General features: G+C 38.7%; 1 protein-coding gene across 1 annotated transcript; it reads left to right on the forward strand.

Moving 5' to 3' along the window:
* The first annotated feature begins 2,442 nt into the window (after positions 1-2,442).
* LOC122757116 lies at positions 2,443-4,861 on the forward strand. The gene is made up of 2 exons (XM_044008457.1): positions 2,443-4,141; positions 4,298-4,861. Exons 1-2 carry the CDS (start codon positions 2,482-2,484, stop codon positions 4,438-4,440), a joined length of 1,803 nt encoding a protein of 600 aa, XP_043864392.1. The 5' UTR covers positions 2,443-2,481; the 3' UTR covers positions 4,441-4,861.
* The last annotated feature ends 7,602 nt before the right edge of the window (positions 4,862-12,463 follow it).

The following is a 12,463-nucleotide window of genomic DNA, read 5'->3' on the forward strand; positions in this document are numbered from 1 at the left end:
CACGTCACAGCCACCGCTCTAAGCATTAAATGGCCAGCTGCAGTAATCCTGGCCTAGTAACCACGGATCAGCAACCTTTTCTTGCATACAATATCCAGTACAATGAAACTGCAAACAGCGGTAAGAATCTACGCCCGCAAACAAATTATTAATTGCTCTATATTACAGGAACCAACACACCTGTAATATGCAAATCTTGCTGGCTCAAAACAGCAATCAAACAAGTACACTGTGCTGACTAAAGAGGATTAACATCAATATACAACTTCATTCATGGCCAATTCTCACATCACACTCAACTGAAATACGCGTCCATTACCTGTTCCACAATGATAGGCACAAACTCACTTGCAAACTCAGCCCTATCTGCCAGGAACACATACTTGTGGACGACCATGGAAGAGCCCAGCTTGAGCAAAGCAGCTTCACACCCAACACAATTCATGCTACACTCAAGCACACGCAACCAACACTTTCAAATTCCATTATACCTACATCATGCAGACGTCCTCAGCACCGCTATAAACATCAAATGGCTAGTTGCAATAATCTTGGTCCAGCAATCTTGGTTTAAGCAACTTAATTTCTTATACAATATCCAGCACGACGACAGCGGTAAGAATCTGCGTCCGTAAACAAATTATTAATTGCTCTATATTACAGGGACCAACCTACCTGTAATACGCAAATTTGCCGGCTCTTAACAACAGCCAAATAAGCACACTGTGTTGACCAAAGAGGATTAACATCTATAGATAAATTCATGTATGGCCAATACTTACATCACACTCAACTGTAACATGCGTCCATGCATGGGCACAATCTCGCTTGCAAACACAGCCTTACCTGGTAGAAATACATACCTGCGGATGACCATGTAAGAGCTCACCACACCTCCTGCCGCACTTGACTGCGGAACAACAACCTTTATAAACAGCCTACCTGTGCGCGTGCCCGATGGTTGTGTTCGCTACTGTTTTGCGGCGCATCACCAGCTGTGCCCCGTTCTTCGCAGCAACATACCTAATTCAGCACACATGCACAGTACTTGCCATCGTTGGACACTTCTCCTTCCCACAAACGGCTAGACATCAACTTCTCTGGTCGCAGCAGCACTTCGTGATCAACTAGGGTTTGAGTGAATAGGCGCGCGCGCGAACTGGATTGTCCTGGCTGTGCTGGGTCATATGCTACCCCAATCTATTGGGTACCAGCATCTCTGTCCATACAGCCCTCCGGGTACCTTCTTGTGGGCGCGCGTTGCTGTTTGTAATCTCTGCCCAATAGCCAGCTGAAAAACGCATAATAGAACATAGACATCACCTTCTGTTAACACCAACTGCTTCACTGTTCTTGGACTTGCCGACTACAACTCAATCATCACTCACACACGCATCTCGCAGGCTGTAGTGTGTTTTTCGCAACATCAATACGTCGCAAGCAACACACACACATAACAGCTACTACACCAACTTCACCACCAACTCAGACACCGCTATCTACACAGATGCATCTCATGCATCTCCTACAACTGGATTGAGTGGCTTGCATTTGGGCTAGATTGTCCTGACTGTGCTCAGGCATATGCAACCACAATTTATTGTGTGCCAGCATCCCTGCCTACACAGCTAGTCAGTGCACCTTCTGGCTAAAATGTACTGCCGCATTAATGTGTTGCTCTATGCCTGTTGCAGCAAGTACATCCTCATCAAGCTATCACTCGCTAACACTTCTGGATCCATGGATTTTATGTCATACTACAACTCAGCTATCTCCTATATATACACCTCATCTTCAACACGCTTTAATCAGCACACACTTCACACATCAATTAACACTGCATAACTCTACTGCCAACCTGGTTACTTGCCACCACAACTTCGTCTATCATCCACATATGTACTCATCAGCCATCTTTAACACAATCACACCCCCAGCCCGGACTTGAAACTCCAAATCATCAAAGTTATCATCATTGGAAACCACTCTTCATTAATTCATATCATCATATTTTATATCATTTATATCATCATATTTTCCCATTCATTGTTTTGTAAACAAAGAAGAAAGTTGTCATATTCTTATGAAATAACTCTGTTAACAGGCAAGGTTGCCACCCTGCCCTATTAATCAAATAACATTAAGATAATAGACAATGTTGCCACCTAGTCTTAAGTCTATAACATTTGCATATGTTGCTCAAATAGTAATGAAGCAAATAAAGAAGGCGAGCTGCGGCTAACATTAGACGCTAGCAAACCCCCATAGTGTACAGATGTGCACAAACTTTAAAAAAAAACTTTAAAACTTAAAAAAAACTTTAAAAACTTTAAAAACACTTTAAAAAAAAAAAAAACTTTAAAAAACTTTAATTAAAAAAATTTAAATAAACTTTAAAAAAAAACAACTTTAAAATAAATCAATTTAAAGCAACTGAAAGAGTGAAAAAAAAAAAAAAAAAAAAAAAAAAAAAAAAGGAAAATGGCGTCGCACGCCACTTGTAATTCGTCTATTGATCATCAAACAGGGGACTCATCACTGGATGGAAGCCTGTCTCGTCCTGGCACAGACTGCTCCCCCTCTGTCTCGACTTGGGACAACTCCTCTCTAACAGGTTCCTCTTCCATCATCCATGGGGGTGCTAGCGATAGCCAACACGTTTCCAGCGATCCACAGCCATCAAACATCACGTTCCATAAACCAGCAGACGACAGTCAACCCCCGCTCCTCCCGCCAAATGAACCAGAAACTACTGCATCCATACAGGAAGCCCGAACTCCGACGCCAAGTAGCGCGCCAAAAGTGACGCCCACGCAAATTTTACCGCCATTACTACTGTCAAAAACCATGACGTCACAGCCATCAAAGTATGTACACCGCGCCAAGTCGCCATCTTTCCTGCCAAAAATGACAGCATTACAACAACCACAGCAACGTATAATGCCAAAATTGCTGTCAAACGACTCCATTGCAAATGCAAAAGAAAATTTGGCGCCAATTTTGCCGCCAAATAACACAATCAATAAAATAGCAACACTAACGCCAAGCTCTGAGCAGCCTCCAGTCATCAACCAACAACTTAATATAACCTATTCTGATCCACCAACCACACCAATACTAAAAGATCCCTGTTACATCCATAAATTAAAAAACACAGTGATCACTAAACACACAAACTCAAAAAGCCTCAAACGAAAAATTTCAATGAGCCTGCAGCAACGTAACCCCAAACGCCCCATACACTCTCCAACTGATAAATTATTTAATAATAATAATATCACAAACCCTATTGTAAAACTACAAGACTTTGCTAAAGTTATCATCAAAACTGCAATTCATGCAGCAAATGACTGCAATGAACTCATGGACTTTGAGACACACACTAACCCAAATGACAGTCCAGACACGGGCAGACAAAAACTAGATGACTCAAACAATATACTCGTCCACACAAATACCCAGCATACTCAACTGCTAGACCACCCTCAAGAAGATATTCAGCCCAACCTGCCGCAAAGCTCAAAAATTCCATCCCTCTTCCTCCCAAATGTTACCGAAATCCAGCCACTACTAGATACAATAAACAAGCTACCTGGCGTTGGCAGCTACACTACCAAGGTAGCACAAGACAACGGGATCAGAATCCAATGTGAAAACATTTCCACATACAATGCCATCAGTGCCCTTCTGCAAGACAAACAAATTCACAATCATACCTACCAGCTACGCAAAGATCGCGGATACCGCATAATAATACGCCATCTCCATTACTCCACACCATATGACTGGATCCGCGACCAGCTCAAAGAACTTGGTTACGTAACTCGACATGTAAGTGTTATCAAACACAGAACCAGAAACGAGCCAATGAACATTTTTGAAGTTGAACTGGAGCCTCGATTGGATGGTGGACATGAAAAAATACTTACATTAACTGAACTAGGACATCAAAATATTGCCGTTGAAAAACAACTCAGACGCATTGATCCACTACAGTGTCATCGCTGTCAATCATTTGGACACAGCAAAAACTACTGTCGTAGACCCTTTGTATGTCTAAAATGTGCAGGACCCCACGCTACCACTACGTGCGCCAAAACAATAGACGCAGATGCCAAATGTGCGAATTGTGGTGGCAAACATGTTGCTAGCTACAAGGGCTGTCAATCATTTGGACACAGCAAAAACTACTGTCGTAGACCCTTTGTATGTCTAAAATGTGCAGGACCCCACGCTACCACTACGTGCGCCAAAACAATAGACGCAGATGCCAAATGTGCGAATTGTGGTGGCAAACATGTTGCTAGCTACAAGGGCTGCCCGGCTTTCAAGAGTGCACAGAATAAACTGATAGCACTCCGTGAACCCGATAATAGACAACACATACAGTCACAGCCCTCACCACAGCAAGTACCACTAGATTCACCTAATTTACCCTAATTTACCACCTAATTTTAAAGTAAATCAACAAACGCCACAGCCACAAATCCAGCCGCTGCAACAATATACCATCAACAAAACAACTAAACCACAGTATACAGCACAACACAACATCCACCCAACACAACTAAATATCAACTTAGCTGACACTGCCAAGGTTAAACCCACAATGCTTCGCAATCCTGCTGAAAGGCATCTAAACAACTTTAAAAACAAATTATTGGCCGAGCAGCACCAAAAACAACAAAACGAGGAACTTCAACGCCACCAAAATCAGCAGCAACAGCACATGGGAGACCAGCCTCTCATACGAGCACTGGAGAGCAACGTACGGACTGCAAACGAAATGAGCAGCAAGATTGACAATCTACTAAATGCACTGTACTCCCTTTGTATCCCAACTCCCAAACCAAACTAATTATAAAAAAAAAAAAAAAAAAAAAAAAAAAATAATAATAATAATAATAAAAAAAAAAAAAAAAAATAATAATAATAATATATAAATATATTTATATAATATAAATATATATAAAAAAAAAAAAAAAAAAAAAAAAAAAAAAAAAAAAACATAAATAAAATTATTTAAAATAATATATATATACACAAAAAAAAAAAAAAAAAAAAAAAAAAAAAAAGAATTAAAAATATTATATACACAAATATCTGAAAAGACAACTTTATATTAATCTATGACACTATTCAAACGTTCTGTTAATTCCATTATTACAACACATTTTGTATCGAAATGTATGCCATAACGATCTTTAACGAATATTCTATTTTAATTTCTTTTAAACTGTAATACTCAAAACAGTGTTTACCTGAAATTTATCAAATTAACTTCACTCGAATATGAAAAACGAACTATTTCGTAATCATTAACGTGAATCATACTTTTGAACTTAAATATCTCATTTTAATTTTGTCAACAAATCACACTTTGTACTCAAATGAAAGTTACGCGACCTGCTAGTTATACTTACATATATATGTATAAAAAAAAAATACATACAAAATAATATCTTAAAAGACAACTTTACATTGACTCATAACGCTATTCAACAACTCACATCGAACATTCTGTTACTTCAATTATTACAATACATATTGTATCGAAACGAATGACATAACGATCTTTAATGAATATCTTATTTTAATTTCTTCTAAATGTAATACTTAAAACAGTGATTAACTTGAAATTATAAAATAATTTCACTCGAATATAGAAAAAAAAAAAAAAAAAAAACATCTTGTTACCTTGAATACACTAACTTGATTCACATCTTGAATAGAAATACCTCATTTTAATTTTGCTCAACAATTTACATTTTGTATTCAAATAAAAGCCATACGATTTGTTATTAATATTTTATTTTGAACTACCAAACAAATGATTTATCTCGAATACACTAACTTTAATCATAAGCTACATCATTAAAATAATAACAACAGACATCATATTATATCTTTATTACTCCAGTTTATTTTAAACAATTTCTTTAAAAGTACTATGATAACTTAATTTAAATAAACTCGCCACCTATGTATTATCCATTACACAAATCCAACTCTAAACAATAATTATGCCCCACGCACCCGCATAATACACACTCACTTCATAAGGCGATTACATGGGCACCGATTCTTGTCTTAGCATATCAGTTCCACACCCAACACAATTCATGCTACACGTCACAGCCACCGCTCTAAGCATTAAATGGCCAGCTGCAGTAATCCTGGCCTAGTAACCACGGATCAGCAACCTTTTCTTGCATACAATATCCAGTACAATGAAACTGCAAACAGCGGTAAGAATCTACGCCCGCAAACAAATTATTAATTGCTCTATATTACAGGAACCAACACACCTGTAATATGCAAATCTTGCTGGCTCAAAACAGCAATCAAACAAGTACACTGTGCTGACTAAAGAGGATTAACATCAATATACAACTTCATTCATGGCCAATTCTCACATCACACTCAACTGAAATACGCGTCCATTACCTGTTCCACAATGATAGGCACAAACTCACTTGCAAACTCAGCCCTATCTGCCAGGAACACATACTTGTGGACGACCATGGAAGAGCCCAGCTTGAGCAAAGCAGCTTCACACCCAACACAATTCATGCTACACTCAAGCACACGCAACCAACACTTTCAAATTCCATTATACCTACATCATGCAGACGTCCTCAGCACCGCTATAAACATCAAATGGCTAGTTGCAATAATCTTGGTCCAGCAATCTTGGTTTAAGCAACTTAATTTCTTATACAATATCCAGCACGACGACAGCGGTAAGAATCTGCGTCCGTAAACAAATTATTAATTGCTCTATATTACAGGGACCAACCTACCTGTAATACGCAAATTTGCCGGCTCTTAACAACAGCCAAATAAGCACACTGTGTTGACCAAAGAGGATTAACATCTATAGATAAATTCATGTATGGCCAATACTTACATCACACTCAACTGTAACATGCGTCCATGCATGGGCACAATCTCGCTTGCAAACACAGCCTTACCTGGTAGAAATACATACCTGCGGATGACCATGTAAGAGCTCACCACACCTCCTGCCGCACTTGACTGCGGAACAACAACCTTTATAAACAGCCTACCTGTGCGCGTGCCCGATGGTTGTGTTCGCTACTGTTTTGCGGCGCATCACCAGCTGTGCCCCGTTCTTCGCAGCAACATACCTAATTCAGCACACATGCACAGTACTTGCCATCGTTGGACACTTCTCCTTCCCACAAACGGCTAGACATCAACTTCTCTGGCCGCAGCAGCACTTCGTGATCAACTAGGGTTTGAGTGAATAGGCGCGCGCGCGAACTGGATTGTCCTGGCTGTGCTGGGTCATATGCTACCCCAATCTATTGGGTACCAGCATCTCTGTCCATACAGCCCTCCGGGTACCTTCTTGTGGGCGCGCGTTGCTGTTTGTAATCTCTGCCCAATAGCCAGCTGAAAAACGCATAATAGGACATAGACATCACCTTCTGTTAACACCAACTGCTTCACTGTTCTTGGACTTGCCGACTACAACTCAATCATCACTCACACACGCATCTCGCAGGCTGTAGTGTGTTTTTCGCAACATCAATACGTCGCAAGCAACACACACACATAACAGCTACTACACCAACTTCATTACCAACTCAGACACCTGCTATCTACACAGATGCATCTCATGCATCTCCTACAACTGGATTGAGTGGCTTGCATTTGGGCTAGATTGTCCTGACTGTGCTCAGGCATATGCAACCACAATTTATTGTGTGCCAGCATCCCTGCCTACACAGCTAGTCAGTGCACCTTCTGGCTAAAATGTACTGCCGCATTAATGTGTTGCTCTATGCCTGTTGCAGCAAGTACATCCTCATCAAGCTATCACTCGCTAACACTTCTGGATCCATGGATTTTATGTCATACTACAACTCAGCTATCTCCTATATATACACCTCATCTTCAACACGCTTTAATCAGCACACACTTCACACATCAATTAACACTGCATAACTCTACTGCCAACCTGGTTACTTGCCACCACAACTTCGTCTATCATCCACATATGTACTCATCAGCCATCTTTAACACAATCACACCCCCAGCCCGGACTTGAAACTCCAAATCATCAAAGTTATCACCATTGGAAACCACTCTTCATTAATTCATATCATCATATTTTATATCATTTATATCATCATATTTTCCCATTCATTGTTTTGTAAACAAAGAAGAAAGTTGCCATATTCTTATGAAATAACTCTGTTAACAGGCAAGGTTGCCACCCTGCCCTATTAATCAAATAACATTAAGATAATAGGCAATGTTGCCACCTAGTCTTAAGTCTATAACATTTGCATATGTTGCTCAAATAGTAATGAAGCAAATAAAGAAGGCGAGCTGCGGCTAACATTAGACGCTAGCAAACCCCCATAGTGTACAGATGTGCACAAACTTTAAAAAAACTTAAAAATAAAACTTAAAAAAAAAAACTTAAAAAAAAAAAAAAAAAAAAAAAAAAAAACTTTAAAAAAAAAAAAAAAAAAAAAAAAAAAAAAAAACTTTAATTAAAAAAATTTAAATAAACTTAAAAAAAAAAAAAACAACTTTAAAAAGTTAAATCAATTTAAAGCAACTGAAAGAGTGAAAAAAAAAAAGGAAAAAAAAAAAAAAAAAAAAAGGAAAATGGCGTCGCACGCCACTTGTAATTCGTCTATTGATCATCAAACAGGGGACTCATCACTGGATGGAAGCCTGTCTCGTCCTGGCACAGACTGCTCCCCCTCTGTCTCGACTTGGGACAACTCCTCTCTAACAGGTTCCTCTTCCATCATCCATGGGGGTGCTAGCGATAGCCAACACGTTTCCAGCGATCCACAGCCATCAAACATCACGTTCCATAAACCAGCAGACGACAGTCAACCCCCGCTCCTCCCGCCAAATGAACCAGAAACTACTGCATCCATACAGGAAGCCCGAACTCCGACGCCAAGTAGCGCGCCAAAAGTGACGCCCACGCAAATTTTACCGCCATTACTACTGTCAAAAACCATGACGTCACAGCCATCAAAGTATGTACACCGCGCCAAGTCGCCATCTTTCCTGCCAAAAAATGACAGCATTACAACAACCACAGCAACGTATAATGCCAAAATTGCTGTCAAACGACTCCATTGCAAATGCAAAAGAAAATTTGGCGCCAATTTTGCCGCCAAATAACACAATCAATAAAATAGCAACACTAACGCCAAGCTCTGAGCAGCCTCCAGTCATCAACCAACAACTTAATATAACCTATTCTGATCCACCAACCACACCAATACTAAAAGATCCCTGTTACATCCATAAATTAAAAAACACAGTGATCACTAAACACACAAACTCAAAAAGCCTCAAACGAAAAATTTCAATGAGCCTGCAGCAACGTAACCCCAAACGCCCCATACACTCTCCAACTGATAAATTATTTAATAATAATAATATCACAAACCCTATTGTAAAACTACAAGACTTTGCTAAAGTTATCATCAAAACTGCAATTCATGCAGCAAATGACTGCAATGAACTCATGGACTTTGAGACACACACTAACCCAAATGACAGTCCAGACACGGGCAGACAAAAACTAGATGACTCAAACAATATACTCGTCCACACAAATACCCAGCATACTCAACTGCTAGACCACCCTCAAGAAGATATTCAGCCCAACCTGCCGCAAAGCTCAAAAATTCCATCCCTCTTCCTCCCAAATGTTACCGAAATCCAGCCACTACTAGATACAATAAACAAGCTACCTGGCGTTGGCAGCTACACTACCAAGGTAGCACAAGACAACGGGATCAGAATCCAATGTGAAAACATTTCCACATACAATGCCATCAGTGCCCTTCTGCAAGACAAACAAATTCACAATCATACCTACCAGCTACGCAAAGATCGCGGATACCGCATAATAATACGCCATCTCCATTACTCCACACCATATGACTGGATCCGCGACCAGCTCAAAGAACTTGGTTACGTAACTCGACATGTAAGTGTTATCAAACACAGAACCAGAAACGAGCCAATGAACATTTTTGAAGTTGAACTGGAGCCTCGATTGGATGGTGGACATGAAAAAATACTTACATTAACTGAACTAGGACATCAAAATATTGCCGTTGAAAAACAACTCAGACGCATTGATCCACTACAGTGTCATCGCTGTCAATCATTTGGACACAGCAAAAACTACTGTCGTAGACCCTTTGTATGCCTAAAATGTGCAGGACCCCACGCTACCACTACGTGCGCCAAAACAATAGACGCAGATGCCAAATGTGCGAATTGTGGTGGCAAACATGTTGCTAGCTACAAGGGCTGCCCGGCTTTCAAGAGTGCACAGAATAAACTGATAGCACTCCGTGAACCCGACAATAGACAACACATACAGTCACAGCCCTCACCACAGCAAGTACCACTAGACTCACCTATTTTACCCCCCCCACAAGTAAATCAACAAACGCCACAGCCACAAATCCAGCCGCTGCAACAAAATACCATCAACAAAACAACTAAACCACAGTATACAGCACAACACAACATCCACCCAACACAACGAAATATCAACTTAGCTGACACTGCCAAGGTTAAACCTACAATGCTTCGCAATCCTGCTGAAAGGCACCTAAACAACTTTAAAAACAAATTATTGGCCGAGCAGCACCAAAAACAACAAAACGAGGAACTTCAACGCCACCAAAACCAGCAGCAACAACACATGGGAGACCAGCCTCTCATACGAGCACTGGAGAGCAACGTACGGACTGCAAACGAAATGAGCAGCAAGATTGACAATCTACTAAATGCACTGTACTCCCTTTGTATCCCAACTCCCAAACCAAACTAATTATAAAAAAAAAAAAAAAAAAAAAAAAAAAAAAAAAAAAAATAAAAAAAAAAAAAAAAAAAAAAAAAAAAAAAAAAAAAAAAAAAAAAAAAAAAAAAAAAAAAAAAAAAAAAAAAAAAAAAAAAAAAAAAAAAAAAAAAAAAAAAAAAATTAAAAATATTATATACACAAATATCTGAAAAGACAACTTTATATTTATCTATAACACTATTCAAACGTTCTGTTAATTCCATTATTACAACATATTTTGTATCGAAATGTATGCCATAACGATCATTAACGAATATTCTATTTTAATTTCTTTTAAACTGTAATACTCAAAACAGTGTTTACCTGAAATTTATCAAATTAACTTCACTCGAATATGAAAAATGAACTATTTCGTAATCATTAACGTGAATCATATTTTTGAACTGAAATATCTCATTTTAATTTTGTCAACAAATCACACTTTGTACTCAAATGAAGGTTACGCGACCTGCTAGTTAGACAACTTTATACTGACTTATAACGCTATTCAACAACTCACATCGAAAATTCTGTTACTTCAATTATTACAATACATATTGTATCGAAATGAATGACATAACGATCTTTAATGAATATCTTATTTTAATTTCTTCTAAACTGTAATACTTAAAACAGTGACTAACTTGAAATTATCAAATAATTTCACTCGAATATAGAAAAAAAAAAAAAAAAAAAAAAGTGTTACCTTGAATACACTAACCTGATTCACATCTTGAATAGAAATACCTCATTTTAATTTTGCTCAACAATTTACATTTTGTATTCAAATAAAAGCCATACGATTTGTTATTAATATTTCATTTTGAACTACCAAACAAATGATTTATCTCGAATACACTAACTTTAATCATAAGCTACATCATTAAAATAATAACAACAGACATCATATTATATCTTTATTACTCCAGTTTATTTTAAACAATTTCTTTAAAAGTACTATGATAACTTAATTTAAATAAACTCGCCACCTATGTATTATCCATTACACAAATCCAACTCTAAACAATAATTATGCCCCACGCACCCGCATAATACACACTCACTTCATAAGGCGATTACATGGGCACCGATTCTTGTCTTAGCTTAGCAGTTCCACACCCAACACAATTCATGCTACACGTCACAGCCACCGCTCTAAGCATTAAATGGCCAGCTGCAGTAATCCTGGCCTAGTAACCACGGATCAGCAACCTTTTCTTGCATACAATATCCAGTACAATGAAACTGCAAACAGCGGTAAGAATCTACGCCCGCAAACAAATTATTAATTGCTCTATATTACAGGCACCAACACACCTGTAATATGCAAATCTTGCTGGCTCAAAACAGCAATCAAACAAGTACACTGTGCTGACTAAAGAGGATTAACATCAATATACAACTTCATTTACGGCCAATTCTCACATCACACTCAACTGAAATACGCGTCCATTACCTGTTCCACAATGATAGGCACAAACTCACTTGCAAACTCAGCCCTATCTGCCAGGAACACATACTTGTGGACGACCATGGAAGAGCCCAGCTTGAGCAAAGCAGCTTCACACCCAACACAATTCATGCTACACTCAAGCACAC

This window comes from Drosophila mojavensis, unplaced genomic scaffold (genome assembly GCF_018153725.1).
Source record: "Drosophila mojavensis isolate 15081-1352.22 unplaced genomic scaffold, ASM1815372v1 contig_299, whole genome shotgun sequence".
In the NCBI taxonomy this organism is placed as follows: Eukaryota; Metazoa; Arthropoda; class Insecta; order Diptera; family Drosophilidae; genus Drosophila; species Drosophila mojavensis.

Bases quoted from the DNA above. Each gene is read 5' to 3' on its own strand.
- LOC122757116 (XM_044008457.1), top strand. From the start codon at position 2,482: ATGGCGTCGCACGCCACTTGTAATTCGTCTATTGATCATCAAACAGGG. The intron at 4,142-4,297 runs ATGTTGCTAGCT...GTGGTGGCAAAC, and splicing joins TGCGAATTGTGGTGGCAAAC to ATGTTGCTAGCTACAAGGGC.